The sequence below is a fragment of the Micromys minutus genome (genome assembly GCF_963924665.1).
Source record: "Micromys minutus genome assembly, chromosome: 11".
Lineage (NCBI taxonomy): Eukaryota > Metazoa > Chordata > Mammalia > Rodentia > Muridae > Micromys > Micromys minutus.
In genome coordinates, this window is record NC_137980.1 from 55744440 (window position 1) to 55763544 (window position 19105).

Here is a 19105-nt window from a genome sequence, read left to right on the forward strand (position 1 = left end):
GGAGAGAGCAGAATTTCCTAGGCTGTTGCCTGGGAAAGCACCATGTCTTCCTGAAGGTGGAGTGCTAAGTGACAGTGGCGGCAGGTCACTTTCATTGTTCTAGGCATTCCTAGGCCAGTACAGTGTACACTGAACATGTAATGATTGGTTTGGGACTAGGGTTTTGTTTTGGTTTGTCAGGATAAAGTTTCTCTCTGTATCCTTGACTGACCTGGAACTTAGTCTGTAGACCAGGCTGGTCTCAAACTTAGAGATGCTCCTGCCTCTGCCTCCTGAGTGCTGGGATTAAAGGTGTGCCACTATTGCCCAGAGTTATGATCTTAATGAGAATGGGCAAGAACAGCTAGTAAATCTGTAGGATTTTTTTTTTTAATTTAGAAAAACTCAACAAAATCAGAGAAGTATTAGGTTGTAGTAAGGTTCCTAAAATGAAGTCTTCTGAGGTTCGCCAACATCCTGCCAATCCCAAGCCAACGGTACCTGCGAGCTGTCTGATGCCCTGTATTGTAAAGCATCATCCTGAGAGAGATAGGAGCTGGCCACTTAGCCATCTAAACAGCACCAGAACAGGCATTCCTTCCCATGTTGCTTAACCAGAGGAAGTTAGAACATTCTATAACAACAGGTCCAGGCAGGAGCTGCATGTCAACAGTCTGTTAAGTTCCCACTGTATGCATGACTCAGGGCAGAACTCTGCGTGAGTTCTGTGGGAAGCAAACTGCTCAGTCTAAGATGGGTTGCCAATAATGGATGCCTTTCGCTTCACAGGTGCTGAGTTCCCTTGGTTACCATGTGGTCACCTTCGACTACAGAGGTGAGTTGCATGCCCTCACTTCTGACTATACTTGGTGGGCAGACTTGTATGAGAGCTTGGAGGTGAGATAGGCAAATTGGTTGTGCAATTCTGGACGTGCACAAACTGTGCTGTCTGTGGGTGGATAGTAGACATCCTGTTGTAGCATCTGGGTGCTGACTTTATTGCCAGTGCCCGATAGCAACCTTTAAATGCAGAAAATACTGTCTTTTCTCTTTATTGGACTCAGTTTTCCCCTGCAGCTGGACACAAGACACTAGCTCAGTAGCAGGGCTAGCCTTGATAAAACGATGGAAACTGGGAAAAGATTTATTGAGATTCTTCTGTCTTCTTGGATAGCCTTGCTGCTTTCTTTTTGTTTTTAGTCGGGGTTGACACTGAGAAGACTGAGAATCCAATTTGATATATGCTGTGAGCATTCTGATTAATGAGCAATGGGAATACTTTTTTTAAAACAGTGAACAACTGTTTTAAAGGAATAGAATAGATTCCCCAGTGGGAGAGCTCATGGGACAAAGGCTGCTCAGCAAGCTTGTTTGATTCTTCTGGGAAGTATAGTGATACAGATGTCCTTGGATAAGGGATGGAAGCCACTGTCACCTACAAGTAGGATTTATATTTCCTTTTGTTGATGTAACAAATTACCACAAACAGCATATATTAAAACAAAGCAAATTTATTATCTTACAGTTATGGAAATCAAAAGCCTAAAATCTTTAACCCCTGAGATAGAATTAAAGTGTCTGTGGACTTTGCTCTTCCATGACTTCTGGAGCAGGCCCCTAACACTTGCCTTTCCTAGCTGCAGAGGGACCCTGGCATTTGACCTCTCCTTTTTCTTTCCTTTCCTGCAAGTATGTCTGCATGCCAGAAGTGGGCATCAGATCCCATTATAGTTTGTTGTAAGCCACCATGTAGTTGCTGAAAATTGATCTCAGGATCTCTGTAAGAGGACCTCTTAACCACTGAGCCATCCCTCCAGTTCTGACCTCTCTTTCTGTTATAAAAATGTTTATGAATACTTGGGCTTTACCCAGGTCACCTGGTATCAAGGCTGACTCATTAGTGGCCTTCATTCTTTCTGCAGCATAACTCCCCTGGCCTAAGGGTCACATGTTTACCAGTTCTGTGATTAAGATGTCAGCTTCTCCAGGAGCCACTGTTCTGTTGAACACAGTGATGGCTTTCACTAAAGAAAGTTTCTTCAGAATCAGTGTGTTGAGCCAGGTGGTGTTGGCACATGCCTATAATCCCAGCACTAGGAAGGCAGAGACAGGTGGATCTCTGAGTTCAAGGCCAGCCCTCTCTACAGAGGGAGTTCCAGGACAGCTAGAACTACACAGAAAAACAAACAACAAAACAAACAAAAGGGTGACTTAAGTGAAGAGCTGGAAACCCCTTTTTCTACTTTCTGCCTTCTCCATTCTGCAAAGGTTTTTAGAAACATTCCTCCTCATGTGTGCTAAGATTCTAATGAAAAGAAGGCCTTCTCCCTTCTGTATTCTCGTCCTGTCATCTATCTAGAAGCTATCCCCTGCATTTTCTCTTTTAGGCCTGAGTCAGCTTGTCTGTGTGGTATGGACCAGTCCCGTCCTATCTCTGACTATACTCCTAGTTTTTGTTCCTCTATTTCTTCCTTCATGTTCTCAGATCTCTGTCTCCTACAGGATACCCTAAGCCTTTAGCTAAGTCCCTCCTCAGCTCTTCTTCCCTGGGATTGGAGGCTGGTATTAGAATTATGGGGTTTGCTCACACAGCAGAATTTTATTTCTGAGACTCGTGGTTTATACAAGTCATGTGATAATAATGACTCAGTGTTAAGCTACTAAAAAGACAATTTGTACTTGATCTTTGCTGGAGATTAGGAGGAGAATCAGAGTTTGCCTTGAGACTGGAATTTCCTGACCTCCCTTCCTCCCGCAGCTTCATGACTTCCTCCTCTTTGACCTGGTCCTTCTGTTGGCCCTGGGCAGACTGGGCTCATCTTCTCCGTAGTTCACCTTTCCTGGTCCTCATGAGCCTCAGTGCTGGCCTGTCAGCAGAGCAGAGGGAGAACTGGCTTGAAGGATGCTTGTACATGTGGGCAGGCGCTGGCAGAGCATGGATTTGAGGTTCCAGTCTGTGTTCTGCTGACCCTGTTCTGTTAGTTACTAATCTGGTATGCATGTAGAATGGCAGGGCTGTCTGGTTTGTCAGCCAGCAAAAGCAGGGAAAGTTCACTTCTGTGCTGTCCAGCCTGTCTGCCTCAGAACTAGAGCAGAAATGAGGGCACACAGGTCTGCATTTGCTATGGGGCAGCTTTTACTGGAAATGCTTTAGTTTCACAAGCTGCCTTTGACATTCCTCTCTCTCAGGTTGGGGAGACTCAATAGGAACACCATCGGAGCGAGGCATGACGTATGACGCACTCCATGTTTTTGACTGGATCAAAGCAAGAAGTGGTGATAATCCTGTATACATTTGGGGCCATTCGCTGGGCACTGGGTAAGAGCTCTCAAAGCAAAATGGTAATGTAGTGAAGGCAGGCCCAATGCCTCTGAGCCTGTAGCATCATCCAAACCTGCAGTCCTGGGTTCCTGTCCCTGTGACCTTAGGGCGAAGGGAGTAAAGCGCAATGAGAGACATTGAATGACACCCAGGACTCCAGGGAGCTCTTGTCCCAAAGCATTTTCAGAGTGCAGACAGAGTATCTAGACTTTGTCAGCTGTGACTTAGGGTGTATGTACCAACCACTGAGTCTAAGAACACTAGGTAGAGATGTTTGGAACCAGCTTTGCCACTTTAGCATGTTCAGCTTAGCAAGGAAGACAAAGAAGAGAGATCTATGGGGGCTGGAGAGATGGCTCAGAGGTTAAGAGAACTGGATGCTCTTCCAGAGGACCTGAGTTCAAGTCCCAGCAACCACAGGGTGGCTTATGACCATCTATAATGAGATCTGGTGCCCTCTTCTGGCCTACAGGTGTTCATGGAGGCAGAAAGCTGTACATATAATAAATAAATAAATCTTTTTAAAAAAAAAAAAAACAGAAGAAGAGAGATCTGTGGGCAGCTGGATTCTGTCCTGAAAAGAGCCTTAGTCCTTATATTCTGGTACCTTCCTCTGCAGGCATACTGGCTCAGCCCTTTCTTAGCCCCTTTCCCTCACTTGGGTATCATCCTGCACCCCTTCTTGGGAGGAGGGAGAGTACCCCAGTGGAAGGATGAGTCTCTGGCTGGCTGTGTGGTATCTGCCGGGTGTTATTCTAAGACAGCAGGAGGTTTCCTGCCCTGGAAGGTAACAAGTGCTTCTGTCCTCCTCTGTCCCCCAGCAGTAACTGTACCAACCAGCCAGTGTACGGGCTGAGGGGAGGGGGCAGGGCAACCGGTGGGAGACTGTTCCTGGAGATCACATGCCTGAGGACAGGAGGGTGGCTGTTGTCACCTTTTAAGAAATGCCAACTTACGGTTTACCTTGTTCTTCCCGCTCACTCTGAAAGCTCTCAGTCAGCTTCTCAGGTCCCACTCTCTGAGCATTTTCCAGAATCAGCACAGCTTCACTTAAAACATTTTTTTTCATCAGAATTCAGCTGAACTGTTCTTTCTTTTCAGAGTTGCAACAAATCTGGTGCGGCGCCTCTGTGAGCGAGGTGAGGGTCAGGCATGTGTGGCTGGGCACCTTGTTCATGTTAGTGCTCCTGGCAAGCAGAACAGTGACAGCACGAGCTGATCATTAGGGGCGGGTCCCCAAGTGTGCTCAGAGTTTATCACAGCTGCCCTTTCAACAGGGTCCTTGAGAGTCATCTGGAGCCCCTTGGGGGGCTGAGGCTGATGGTGGTGGGAGGCTCCTACAAAAATGGATGCCTGGGCTCTCTGACCTATCTACACACCCCAGCCACCTGGCCTCACTGGCTCTGTCACTTCTTACCTACTGTCAACTCTTTGTCTATCCAGAGACGCCACCAGATGCCCTTATATTGGAGTCTCCGTTCACAAATATTCGTGAAGAAGCAAAAAGTCATCCATTTTCAGTGGTGAGTGTGTGAGTTTATCAAAAAGGTATTTTCATTAAAATAATTATTATGAAAATAAGAGCAAGTAGATAATGAAGCTAGTCATCATAAAAGGAACATTTACCATTTACTAAAGACTCCTAGTTCTAGGCACTGGCCTGCCCACAGAGCTTTCAGATGAGGACACTGGTGTTGCCCTGTGGCCAGATTGCATACTCAGTCCTGTTTGGCTTCACTGCACGCCTGACCTCACAGCATCAGGACCCACTGTGGAAGGCTGTAGACCAGCTCCTTCCTTGGGGTGGAGCGTATACTCTGGGTACTAGAGAATTATTGGGACCGAGGCTCAGTGCACTAGAGAGCTGGACTTCCAGGACTGTCTCAGAGTAAAGTCTAGGTAACCTTGCTAAGGACCCTAGGGAAGTCCTTGCCTTCCTCTCCCTCGTCAGGTGGGATCCATTCTTGTCCTGGCCCTGCCCTCCTACCTTCCCACTTCAGCTCCTGACCAGTGTGGGAACTGGAGAGTCTGTGTTGACATGGGATCTCATGCTCCACCCCTTTATTTTCTCATGTCCTTGGTACTGCTTTGCCCTGACATTTTGTGAGGAAACCAGCCTTTGATTCCTATTTCCTTGGTGGGTAGCTGACTTTTGTCTGTGGACAGTCCGGTTTCTGGTTGCATGTGAGGTATGGAAGCCCCATGATTTATGGGGCTGGCAGATAAGTCTTCTGTTCCTAGTCACAAAGCCAGGACAAAGCTGGAAATGGAAACTGCACATCCCTATATCCTTGAGCAGAAACTGCCATGACTCCTGGCCTCTTCCTTCTGCACAGCTTAGCCCTTCTGAAAACGCTTTCTGTCTTGTTCAGATATACCGATACTTCCCTGGCTTTGACTGGTTCTTCCTCGACCCCATTACAAGCAGTGGAATTAAATTTGCAAATGATGAAAAGTGAGTATTGTGGTAGAGTGACTAGAAAGACACAGGACAGCCCTGCCCCCCAGTTACTCAGTGCAGTGGTAGCCTGACAGAGTGGGCTTCAGAAGACTCGTGGTTGGTCTCTGAGATGGTGTCTTTTGGAAGGGAAAGTCAAGCTGAGCTTGGTATTAGAAATAAGGAAAAGCATTTAGGTGACAGGACAGGGTCTGTCTGTGCCACAGTTTGCATATGGAGTCAGTGTTTCAGGTTTGTCCTTCCACCCATCAGGCAGGTTCACTCTTGTTATTTTTGCCATGCTGCACAGTCTAGGCTAGCTGACCCACAGCTTCTGGGCCATCCTCCTGCCTCTGTGTCCTGTCTTATCGCAGGGGTGCTAGGATTATAGATGTCTGCTACATAGGCTCCAGAAATTACATTAGGTTGTCAGGACTGTTCAACCTGAATGCTGTATCTACTAGACAAGTGGTCATTATAAAAGGAACACGTTTCTTCTGGTACAGAAGAGTTGTAAAAGATTAATAGGAGATTTTTGTCCATATAATTATTTTTCCAGTCTAGAAACTAGGGCCTCTGAATAGATATTAAAGCAGTATTTAAATCTAACAGTGACCACATTGAAATAGATGTGAATACATAAGCAGTTTTCCTTCAAGTATGTAATTTGGTTCTAAAAATAAAGGCGCACCAGATTAAAATTTAAGTAACCATTACAAGCAAAACCCCTTGCTTAAGTATAACCACTGTAGATCTTAAAGGAAAATTATCTGGGTAAAGCAAATTACTTTAAAGGAAAAAAAAAAAAAAAAAAAGAGTACTGGCCCCAGGAAACTCTCCCATAGGAGATAGGTGGCATGAGAGTAGCTGCAGGACAGGACCATGCACCGCCGATGGAAGCTGCACTGGCCTGCATAGCAGCCTCGTGTGTAAAGGGAACCTTCTGAAGCTCACATGGACAGTTTCTGAACCAAGGACTTGCCATGTTCTCCAAGAGGCTCAGGTTGAAGGAACCAGCTTATCAGATGCTCCACCATTGGATGCTTGTCTGGTAAGCATGCAGACCTGAGCTTAAGCTCCAGAACCCATGTTTTTTAAACGAAAGAAAGAAAAGAAAGAAAGAAAAAGCCAGGTAAAGTGACAATGCTTGTAATTCCAGTGCTAAAAAGACAGAGCCGTGTTTCTGATTGCCAGAAGTCAGTAAGAGATACACTTTCTAAACAAAAGGTAGGCAGGCACCTGGGCATAATGTCCAAGATTATCCTCTGGCCTTTACCTGCACATGCATATATGTGTGGGGGGTATACACAAGAAATGCACCACCATGAGTCCTATGTGTGCTTGGTGCCAACTAGCAGGAGTTTGTTTTGGGCTGCATGCTTTCTCGTGCTGGGATGGCACTGTGCTACCTTCAGAGAAGGGCAAAGTTCTAGAGGTCAAGACTGAAACAGCTCAGTCGCCCTGGCCCGTCCTGCTAGCTGCTCTTCCCACTTTGTGGCTTGCTGAGGAACTCAGGCTCTCCTGGACCTATTGTGCCATTTGCCATTCAAGACTCAAAGCTAGAGTGACTTAAATGTCAGTCCCACAAGAGTAAGTAGAGCACTGGTTCTTTTAACCAGCAGATTCATAGCAATATCCATTTGCAGTAAGACTCAGAGATCTTAAATACTCTTACTTTTGTAAAGATTGATTGTTGTTGTTACCATTAATGAATCTACCAGCAAAGTTAATAGTTTTCAGTTTTCATAAAATACACAGGGGTTAGATGTTGGAGAGTGAAATGACCTCTAGATTGACATCTGTCACCTAGCTGAAATACAGTTACTTCAAACAAAAAACAAAAACAAAAACCTAAGAAGTTATTAGTTCTATAGTGAAAGGAAACCTAGCTACATCCAGGCTGCTAAGCACCAAGGAAGAACACACCATAGACCCAGATCTCTGCCCAGGGGGGATGGGCACAGGAGACTCCTCTTTGTTCTCCACCTAACAGCTTCTTTCTCCTACAGTATGAAGCACATCTCCTGTCCTCTGCTCATCTTGCACGCTGAGGATGACCCAGTTGTGCCCTTTCATCTCGGCAGGAAGGTAGGTGGTGTATGATTCTGCCCCTGGTACAGTAGGTGCCATTGGCCCTCGGTATGGATCGGGTTGGGCATGCAAGGTAGGGAAGCAGGCCCTGCCCACACCGTGTCATGGAGTGGGCTGCTGTCACATTAGTCTGCATCCTTTCCAGATGCTTGACAGCCTATTAGGTCCGATGCCAGAGTTAAGAGCAGACTGCTGTTCTATCCACCAGGAACTAAGACAAACAAGCACTAGAACCCAGGCTGACACGAGAGGATTGAGGGACCACACCTGCCTCAGAACTGATGTGAAGACATCTAGGCTGTAGTCTTTCTTGCCTTTGGGGAAAAACTGCAGGAACCTTGCACTTGCTTCTGTTAAATCTTTTACTTTGCTGATAGGAAGCTAGCTTAGATTTATGGGGGTGAGGATGTGGGGTAAAGAACACCGTATTGGGCACCGGAGAGCCTAGAGGAATACTTGCCATGCCTCATCAGCAGACTTGGCACAGGACTCACTTTGAGTAGGTTATAGGGTAGACAAAAGATGAAGCCATCTAAGAGAGTGTGAACTGCCCAGCAGTGCACCCACGGTGCATGGAACTGAGCTGGACCTACATTGTCTCTGCTATTGGAGCTGAGCTGCCTCTCGTCGCTGTTCCTCAGAGGAAGGGCACTCTTGAAGTACAAGGGCAGAAAGGGTCATAATGGTGGACTTTAAGGAAGTGGCCATGCCTACCATTTGGCTTCTGTTAGCCCAGACTCTGGTTTCTTGGACTCTGGCTGTGTAGACTGTAGTGACAGGAGTTGTCTCCATGGGCACTTGGGCTGCTCTCTGGGTGAAGCACTGGGCTTTACTGAAGGAGAGGTCATAGGGGTTCTCCACTGGGCTCTAGGCTGATCCATCTCTCCCTCTCATCAGCTATATAACATTGCTGCACCATCTCGAAGTTTCCGAGACTTCAAAGTCCAGTTCGTCCCCTTCCACTCAGACCTTGGCTACAGACATAAATACATCTACAAAAGTCCGGAGCTTCCACGGATACTGAGGTGAGACATGTTCTTGTAATCCTTGAGCCTTTCTGGACAGTGCTGCCTCACAATTAGCTGTGCAGCAAGTGACAGCCACTGAAGCCATTTAAACAGCTCAAACGTATGCTGCAAGGTCACAGTGAGTCAAGAGCCTTCCATCAATACCACACAGGAATTACAGTGTGTTTTCCTTTCTTCTGGACAATATGACCAGACGGGGCATATGGTCTTCCTGCATGCTTTGTACAAACACATACGAAAACATACCTAACAGTGTGCACATGCACCATCCTTTCTCACAGGATGCCATGTGTGTACAGAGTGTGCAAACATCCCGAGGGTCATTCAGTGTGCATATGCACCAGTCTCAGTACATGGAAGACTCCTTATGTACAGGATACAGCTTCCTAAAGGGAGGCCATGTTTCAGGCCCTTGCACACTAGTCAGACTCTTGGGCAAAATGTAGGCTGCAGCCCAGAACCAGAGTATGAGTGTGAAGTAACAAGGAGCAGTTTCCTATCCTCCACGCTTCTACATAGATTTCTCCATGTCATCACCTAGCTCCTCTCACCATCACTCAGAGCAGCAACACTCCCCGTCTAACCCTAACCTACCTGTCCACCGAGGAGAGACTACCACACTTGGGCTGCTGTGCAGCACATGAACCCAGAGCACTCTTGCTGCTGTGAGTAGTCGTTACACTGTTTGTGATGGTAGGGTAGAGAAGTGGACTAAGGACAAGTTATTTCCAACCTGTGACTAGAACTGGTTGCATAAATTATCTACCAAAGAGCAATATCCTTTGTCGTCCAGACCCTAGCTCCTTTGAGAACTCCAGAGGCAAAGGTACATTACAGTAAAGGCTGCCATTTGGAGCAGGGGGGTGAATAAGTTGTGTTTGGAACTGACATCTTTCCCTCCCCATTATAAAAGGGAATATGGCAGAAAACTCAATTGAACATGGAGCCCCAAAGCCCAGCTTTGTCTGGGATTTGACCTGGGAGCCACAGTGTTCTTCCTGCCTCACTCTGAGGGCTCTCTTGTCAGGTGGCCTGCAGCCCTGGATTCTTTGCTGCCTCTACCACCTAAGACAGCCACCCGACACCTGTGGGGAGTGTGGCCTTAGGTCCAAGCACAGTGTGACTCATGCTTTTCATTCTCTGGCCTAGGGAATTCCTAGGGAAGTCGGAACTGGAGCGCCAGCACTGAGACTGGCCTATGAAGGAGCATGAAGACCCACCTTCCTTCCCTTCTCCCCTGGACAACGGTCTGGCACCCAGAAGCCCAGAGTGCCACCACCTGTGGTGCTCAGGAGCCCAGTGCATACCTAAAAAGAGGACTCAGACACAGGGATCTGTGAGGAAAACGTGGTGGCAGGCAGGCGTCCCCCTGACCCTCTGGTGGCCACTGTATTTGAGCCCTTCTGGGGAAGGCTTATAGACAACAGGTGGACCCTGTACGCTGGCCATAGGGAGCCTGGGAAGGGCTCAGGAGCTCGGATCCACGCCATGCTCTCTGGCACCACCGCTTAAAACACAGGAAAATGGTTCTTTCTGCCCTTCCTGGCGTATACAGAACAGACTCCAAGTGGTTCAGTTTGTCCCCTACAGCTCATGTACCTGCTTGCCTTCCTCAGCTGTCCCTGCCTCTCCTGGCATCTGTACACCAGTCAGGGACACCAGGATCTGCACTTCCTTCCATTCTGCCCACCTGTCTGTCATCTAACCTGGTCGTAGACTGAGCATTTATTTAAGAATAAAATCTTGGTGGTGGTCTATCTGTACAGAAAAACAGAGTTCCCTCCTCTGCTGCCCCTCACAGTTTTGTTCCTGACCATGCCCCAGACACGATCCCCACAGGAGGTACAAAGATCTACTCTCAACTTTCAGGCACTGGGCGTCTGCTCTGATTGGAGGTCCTTTTCCTAAAGGCAGGCCTAGGCAAAGAGACCACATGAGCACACTGTGCAGGAACATTGGCACTGCCGACACAAGTGCTGATCTTCCAGCTGGCCTTGATCTAAGTGTGTTTGGTCTTTTTTGTCAAAACAGCCTGACAAAGCTACACACCTACACACTAAGCAGGGCTGAGAAGTGTTGGAGGACAAGGCTTAGCAAGAACTGATATGAGCAGCAGCCACGGGCTATGGTCCTGTTCATACTTACATCCTCTAGCCTCCCATGGGAGTCACCGGACACCGTATGTTGTGATAGAAATGCAGATACCACATTGGCCAACCATGGGCTTAGAAGTTTAATCCATTTCTCATACAAGGATGTAACAGCAAGAAGTAGAGAGGGGTGATCATGTATTGTGGTTTTAAGGGACATCATGCAACAGGGCAGCAGATGACCAACCCTAGAACCTGCCCACCCACCCCTACAAGATACCACAGTGGTTCCGGTGAACTGAGTGCTGAAAACAGACACTTCCCAGCAAACAAGAAAATACTGCCAGAGAGGAAAGTTCTCCTGCCCGCCCCCAACCAGATACAGCAATGCAAGGTGGTAACACCTCTGGAGGGTAGTTTATACAGTTTCTCTGACAATGCAGGTTCTGCCCGCAGGGAGGAGCATGGCTCCTGTAGTGGGTGGGTTCCACCCCTCTTCCTCCTCATGCTGCTGTACTGCTGAGTCAGCAGCCAGGCAGAAATATCCACACTGACCAAGTACAAGGTTTACTTGCTAAAAAGGAAGGCTTTAGCTAGTTTCAATTCCTCATGAAGTGTTATTTCCTGTTGGAAAAGCAAAGAACTAAGCCAACAATCTATAAAATTGCCAGTCCTTAGCCAAGGCCTCAGATATGGATAAGTGGGGTTCTGGGTTCTCTACAGGACACCCACAAGGTACCACAGATGGGTACAGAGGCATGGCCCATATGGATCGACCATCCACATACTCAGTACAGCCAAGGACAAAGGACAGAAAGCTGTGAGCATGAAACCTGAAGAAAAGGTTCTACCTAGCAGGCCAACAAGACCACATACTGAGGTTGGCTCTAACTTGCAGCTAGTGACCCAGGTATTAGAACACAAGAATACTGGCTTCATCACAGATCCCTATTCAGACCCTGAAACTAAAGGCATAAATTCACTCAGTTATATGTAGGATTTCAGGGACTCGGTTCCACTTCCTTCCTTCTCATCCTTTGGGGACAATGGGCTGAAGCTGTGGGGACCAGAGCATCCCTACCCATCTATGCTGTGAACTCTGCAAGAGTTCTTTTGTAAGAAACCAGGAAGATGACCCATACTTCCTTATCCAGGTCCTTCCTGCACTTGGGATACCTGGGACCAGCAGCTGCTTGCAGTGCCTGAAGACTGGCATGGGCACAGTCAGCCAAACAGGCCACTGGTCTCACTGTGTGGGATGATTAGTCCTTGGGGAGGTTGGGAGGTGGGATCTGCAGGTCAGAGGGCTCTACACCCCAGATCTCCCGGGCATACTCGGTGATGGTCCGGTCACTGGAGAACTTGCCAGAGCAGGCTATATTCCTGATCACCTTTTTAGTCCACTCCTTGGAATTCTGTGAAGGAAAGGAGACTGATTACCATTTGGCAGAACTCAGGGATCCTAAAAGCCCAAGCTTCCAGAGCATGATGATGTTAACAGATAAGATCTGAGCCTTGGGGCTGCCTACAGTAGAAAAGGCTGCAACCATGCGCTCACAGAAAGCCCTCACTTGGCCAAGAGTGACACTAGATTAAGGGACCAGTTGCTTAAGACAGGATCACTGTCCTCAAAAGGCTCCTAAGGCATGACTCGCGACATTAAGCCAACAGCACAAACTGGTAATCAATGGTCATAGGCAGACCAAATGTCCTAAGATGACCAAGCACTCTAAGATTTCAGCTTTATTACTGCTTCCTTTAGAACTTCAAAACTATCCCTAGGCAGTTGGTCCCAGACTTCAGTGGAAGGAACCTTCTAAGACCTTAACTCGCATGGGCCAGGCACATGGATGATATTTTCAGGTTCCTTATTCTATTCTAAGCTATCAGGAGAGGGTTTTCCTCATGACACCTAATGCCAGGAGAGCTGACCTAGAGACAGGCTAGACAACAGAGCAGCCCACCCCTCTGGTCTCAACCACAGGTTGAGAAGTAGTCTAACCCACAAATAGATCCACTCAGACCTAGCCAACCACACCTAGGCCCACAAGTCTTACCCGGTATAGATGGTCCACCTGGGCCTGGCACTGGATGTAGGCTTCATAGTCTGCAAATACCTTGAATCTGAAACAGGAATAGGAGGTTGGGTCAGGGAAGGATGTGCAGTAGGTAAGGAGCTTAGCCTAGAATGTTAATCCTCTGGTATTTTCCAGAGGACAGTCTCCCAGCCAGATGAGAAATGGCTGGCCCAGGCCAATCCCCCTCATGCGGGGCCAATGTGGAGACTCCTCTGCCTGTGGATGCCAGGCTGTACTAGGTCTGCAGGCTTCTGTGGGAGTCCTTATGTTCTGGGGATGCTTTTTAGAAAGTCTGGTTTCATGGATACATACCCTCTCTGCCATCACAGAGGACACTCAAGCACCCTCTGCTGGCCACCTCCCATGGTCCAGGGTCCCTGAGGCATGTGCAAAGGTGGCCCTAGTTAGGCTGTGGTAAGGTCTGGACTGAGGTGGAAAGGAGATCATAAAAACACAGATCTTACCCTTATAACACAGAGTTTCCAGCCCACCAGGTGAACTCAACTGTCTCAAGAGTGAGGATTGGTGGCTAACTTGGAAAACCAAAGCAATAGAGATTGGTCCTACCTGTCATGGTACATCAGCATGTTAACCACATCCTTGAAGCAGTCTGGGTCTTTGGGAGAGAAGAAACCACTGCTGATCTGATCCACAGCCTGCCTCAGCTCAGGCAGGCGCTCATAGTACCCTCTGGCATTGTACCTAGGGGAGGTGAGCACACTTACCATAAGCACCCCAGACAAGCAGCCTCAAGGACAGGTGGCTCTGTGACAACCCCTCCTGATGGCTGAGGGCATCAGCTACTGGCCATGTGGCCTCTAGGCCATTGAGAGGCAGCTGGTTAGATAAAAATCAATCCCTGCTTCCTTTACTATTTAGAGAAATGTTACTGAGATCTCTGTATCACACACAAAAGGCTCCCTTCATCTTCCTGCTAGAGAATTCAAAGTCCACTACCATTAAAAAAAACAAAAAAACAAAAAAACAAACAAACCAAAGGAGTACACTCTGAGAGACATGATGCTTCAGAGCCACTAGTGAGATGTCACTAGAATGAAGGAATAAAGCCCAACAGGTTGACATAAAGCTAGCTGCGACTTAACAAAAAGTCTGGGAGGAATGAGGGACATTCAGGTCCCGGGACACAAAGCTGAGGGAGAAACAGACACTACACAGACACATGAGCTCTTGGGGTGACAAGGACAGTTTGATCTCACTGCTGCCTAAGGTCTTACTGAACCCCTCCCCCAGGATTCCCTATCAGTGTCAAGATCAGGGGAAGCAGCCGTTTTCATCAGAAATGGGGCTACATGACCACCACAGTCACCAAAGGCAGGAAAGGCCAACACAGCATGGACTTTAAGAACAATGTGTCACTGGGAGACTGCATACCCTCAGTAAGATGTAAACAGTGGGAAGCTGGAGGGGCGGGAGACACAAGCTCTCTGTACTGTTAGAGATTCCCTGCATTCCATTTCAAAATGGAAAGGTCTATGAACTGTCCTGTCTGAGTCGTAATGTCCCTGTAAGAGGAGACCTGTAACCAGGGCCTCATTTGATGGGAGGAGTGCTTGTCATGGGGACATGGAGGAGCAGCCAGACTCCTTGGGACCCTCATGTTTTGTACTTATGAATGGACTCAATGGGCACTCAGTCCCTGACCCATGCCCTGCTTAAGCTTCCTACCAGCCACCTTTACAGCCCCTGCCCCAAAGCTGTCACAAACCCCAACCACAAAGGAAGGGACACATACCCTTTCTGGTCCAGGGCCTCAACATCTTCTACCCGCATACCGAAGATGAAGAGGTTCTCCTCGCCGGCCTCTTCAGCCATCTCCACATTGGCACCATCCATGGTGCCAATGGTGAGAGCTCCATTAAGCATGAACTTCATGTTGCCTGTGCCTGAGGCCTCAGTGCCGGCAGTGGAGATCTGCTCTGACAGGTCAGCGGCTGGAATCACTGCAGGGGGCAGAAACAGAAACATGGGACAGCAGCTTAGCCCAAGGCCTGCTTACCAGTGTAGGAACCACAGTCCTGAAGCCATTGAGCTCACAGCCACACAAGCAAGGAGAATGACACAGGTGGCCACAGGGTAGATACCTGGATTTTCAAGACTCTGCTGTACCATGTTAACTAAGGCAGATCAGGCGGAGATTCCCACGGAAAATCCCGAGTGACACAAATTTTTGCATGACTGTCTATGTATCTCGTGTGTCTAGTGCCCAAAGAAGCCTGGAGAGAGCTTTGAGTCCCTAAAACTAGAGTTACAAGATGGTTGTGAGCCACCATGTGGATATTAGGAACCAAACTTAGATCCTTTGGAAGAGCAGCCGGGGTCTTCACTACTGAAGCATCTCCATAACCTGTTCTGGAAAGCACGGCAATCAAGTACAGTGAGAGGGCTGGGTCCTAGTGTACTGTCACTGCAGTGACGTCTTCCTGACACGGCTATCTTCTCAGAACACACTCCTGATTAGCCTGGGAAAGACTTAGATCCTACAGAGCCAGATGACATGGAAGGCAGAGTCCGCGGCTCAGGTTCATGGTGTGGGAGTTAATTAGTGTGCACAGGGGCACGTGCAGGCAGCCAAGTACCACACAAGCTCTTCCACACTCAGGCTCTTAGTTCTTATGAGGTAGGAGGCTGAAAGTGACACATCCTTGGGGGATGGGTCACTGCCCCAGGGCCTATCCTGGCTGGACACATCATCTCAGCCTCTACAGCCAAAGCTGCTGATGCTAGCTCTGCAAACCTGATGGCAGCCACTCAGTACAGCCAGTACGAGAACCTCAAAGGCAGTAAAGGCCAAAGGTCAGGATACAGAGGCCAAAATCCGGCATCTATAGACCCCAAGCCCCACAGTCCAGCTAGTGACAGTTGTATGTTTCCTAGCAAGACGAAGGAGCCAGAGAGGAAGTGAGGCAGACCCTGTCTGGAGCCAGACAGCCTCAAAAATAATGGTGAACAGAACTCCTGGTAGCAGAAAGGGCAGAAGATGCTTTGGGGAGGAGTTCCTCCAAGGTCCCCACCCAACACCTGGATGAAGCCTAGTTCCTTAAGCCCATCAAGGGACCTCAAGCATCAAGTGTACCCAATACAGTAGGAGTGACAGTGACAGTAGCATGATAGCAGCGGAGCATGTGAGCTCCCAGGGAAGTGAGCTCCCAGGCTCCAGAGCTTACTACTACAGTCTGGAAAGGAGCGCTATGGAGCTGGACATGTGGGCATCTGACCTCAGTGGATGTCCAGACTCAGATTCTTTGTTATCCATCTGGTTAAGAAATGCTTCCTACCAAGAAAGACCTATGTAGGTCAAAGAACACCCTCGTGTCCTAGGAGAGGTCCCCGATCAAACTCTCCAAACAAGCTTTGAGGTGTCCTCAAAAAACAATGACAGCAGTGGTGGCCAAAGACAGCTGAGCAGCCCACCTCTGAGGAAGAGGGAGTGGTGGGGGAGTCGAGAGGGAGGAGAATCAGGGTGAGGACAAGGTTCAAGGAAGGTTCTGGGAGATCAGGGGAGTCAAATCTGTTGCAATGGAGGGTGGGAGGGGGAACAGCAGAATCCAGGTAGGCACAAGGAGGTCCAGATGGCGAGAATGACAATGGCTCTGCCTCTGATGTGCAAAGACCCTCAGATATATTCGTGACACAGAGAGTTCCCCTGGCAGGACCTCGGTGTCCTAGGCAGAAGCTGACTTATTAAGTGGAGAACAGGTCTGATCAGTACTGCCAACCCCTATCCAGCCCCAAGCAGATCCCAGACAGAGTCTAGAGCTACCTTTCTCAGCTAGAGACACACGGTAGTTCTCCAGGAAGATCACTCTGAGCCTGTCGCCCACAACTGGATCATGATTGACAACATCTCCAATGGATGTGACCAGCTTGATGATCATCTTAGCCATGTGGTAACCAGGAGCTGCCTGGAAAGAGGAAGGTGAGAGTTAGGTAGGAGAACTTAACATCAACACCAGGTTCAGGTTCCAAGAAGGGCCCACGGAGCATTCAGTGGCACTGCTAGTGCTGGGGAAATGGAAGGGCCTAGCTTTGTTTATCTGTCTTCTACTGACCCCAAATGTCACCTCACTTGTGGGATTTCCCAGCCTTGAGTTTGTTTTTTTTTTTTTTTTAACCTAGTCCATGTCTTAGAAACTATAAGACATGGTAGCCAGGTGTCGTGATGCACACCTTTAATCTCAGCACCCAGGAAGCAAAGGCAGGTGGGTCTCTGTGAGTCTGAGGCCAGCCTGCTTTACACACTGAGTCAGGACAGCCAGGGCTACAGAGTGAGACCTTGTCTTGAAAGACAAAACAACAACAAAAGAAACCACAAGATAAAAGAAATAAATTCTAGAGCTACTAATTTATAGGAACTACAGAAAACAGATACACTAAAATGTACCAGAGGGATATTGAGGTGGTTTGAATATGCTTGGCCCAGGGAGTGGCACTATCAGGAGGTGTGGCCTTGTTTGAGGAATTGTCACTGTGTGTTGGCTTTAAGACCCTTCTCCTAGCTGCCAGAGGACAGTCTATTCCTTGGCTTCCTTTGGATGAAGATGAAAAACTCTCAGCTCTTCCTGTGCCATTTTTGCCTGGATGATGCCATGTTTCCTTCCCCTTGATGATTCAACCTCTGAATCCCAGCCCCAATTTAATGTTGCCCTTTCTAAAAGTTGGCTTGGTCATGGTGTCTGTTCAGAGCAGTAAAACCCTAACTAAGACAGGTATGTTCAGAAAAGTCTAGCTTCAAGAAAAATACAACTTTAACAAATATACTAAAAATAAAAAAAGACACAAGGCCACAGATTTAAGAAAAATTTAAGAGACCAATCTCAACTTGAGGACTTTCTTTAAAGTCGAGAGTCGAACAATCACAAATCTTTATAGGATCAAGTGTGTGGATTCATGGTAGAGTGCTTGTGACAAGCCCTAGGTTTCATCCAAGCACTGCAAAGGGTAAACGTAACTTTAGCTGAACAAGGTGGTACTTGCCTGTAGTCCCAGCCACTCCAGGGCTGAGGCAGAAAGATGACTTTGGAGCCAGTTTAGACAACATGAGAACCCCCAGCTCAAAGGAAAAACATTTAAGCTTTAGTAAGACAAAGTGGGCAGTGTCCCACCGTGTGTGTGGGTGGGGGGTATTTATTAGTTTCCCACTCTGTGTGGGGGGTATTCATTGGCATGGAAGAAGAATCCTTTTCCTGTGTGATGGGTACGTTATCCCACAGTGATGCTGAAGAATAAAACATCTTGTCATTTTAGAAAAACACCTCTTGACAAGATGGACATGAAGTATAATGTGCTATGTTATCCGGACTCCGCTCTGAAGTGGTTGAGCAGGATACTCCAAGTCCTTCCTACTTACCTCTTAAGTTTTTTTTTTTGTTGTTGTTGTTGTTTTTGTAGTACTTTAAAACCTTCTTAAGTCTATATTGCTTTGGACTGTACATACTAAAATACTAACAAAATAGTATGACATCCAAATTTGCTTCCAAAGTGCCAGATGATGGGTGTGGGCAGAGACCAAACAAAGTGAGGCAAGCAGATGCTGAGCCTGACCCTCCAGGCTCCATCATCTGGGGACAGGGGGACAGTCTGTGGCCAATGACAGCACCCGCATCTACCTTCCTCCAGCCAGGAAAGGCCAAGAACAACAAGAATGCCATCTGTGGGTAGGCATGGGAAGCTGTTGCAGGACAGTCTCTCAAAAATAAACTACACCCCAAGAGCTTCTAACCTCTGACATGACTCAGCCAGCACTCAGTACAAGGAAGCATGTCTGCCACTCCTGGAATGTATCACAGTGAATAAATCCAACTCAAACCACGTTACACCTAGTGTGGTGTCTTGTGTGGCAGATGAAAAGGTCATAGCCATGTTTCCAGCCACAACTGTCCTGTGAGATCCTGGAGGCAGAGAAAGGATGTGGCAAGGGTGGGGTCGGGATAAAGCCACTGGGATCCAACCCTGTGTAAAAGGTTTCTTGCCCCAACCCAGCTCCTGGTGCTGCAGGCATGTGTATGCTGACACCCGTCTTCGGAGTAGGCAGGCTGTCTAGTGACAGGACAGGAAAGCAG

The 19105-nt window shown here is 47.9% G+C and overlaps 2 protein-coding genes across 2 annotated transcripts in view; one reads left to right on the forward strand and one right to left on the reverse strand.

Moving 5' to 3' along the window:
* Positions 1 to 10616, forward strand: part of ABHD12 (abhydrolase domain containing 12, lysophospholipase) — a 69285-nt gene extending 58669 nt beyond the window's left edge. The window contains exons 6-13 of the mRNA XM_080925227.1: positions 769 to 814; positions 3169 to 3298; positions 4403 to 4440; positions 4745 to 4824; positions 5674 to 5756; positions 7748 to 7826; positions 8727 to 8854; positions 10007 to 10616. Coding sequence (XP_080781353.1) covers positions 769 to 814; positions 3169 to 3298; positions 4403 to 4440; positions 4745 to 4824; positions 5674 to 5756; positions 7748 to 7826; positions 8727 to 8854; positions 10007 to 10046 — 624 coding nt within the window. The 3' untranslated portion in view covers positions 10047 to 10616. The remainder of the gene's footprint in view (positions 1 to 768; positions 815 to 3168; positions 3299 to 4402; positions 4441 to 4744; positions 4825 to 5673; positions 5757 to 7747; positions 7827 to 8726; positions 8855 to 10006) is intronic.
* Positions 10617 to 11232: 616 nt separating this feature from the next.
* Positions 11233 to 19105, reverse strand: part of PYGB (glycogen phosphorylase B) — a 41249-nt gene continuing 33376 nt past the window's right edge. The window contains exons 16-20 of the mRNA XM_080925488.1: positions 16807 to 16948; positions 14779 to 14986; positions 13593 to 13727; positions 13005 to 13071; positions 11233 to 12362 (exon numbers count right to left, since the gene is read on the reverse strand). Of these exons, the coding sequence (XP_080781614.1) occupies positions 12210 to 12362; positions 13005 to 13071; positions 13593 to 13727; positions 14779 to 14986; positions 16807 to 16948 (705 nt within the window). The 3' untranslated portion in view covers positions 11233 to 12209. The remainder of the gene's footprint in view (positions 12363 to 13004; positions 13072 to 13592; positions 13728 to 14778; positions 14987 to 16806; positions 16949 to 19105) is intronic.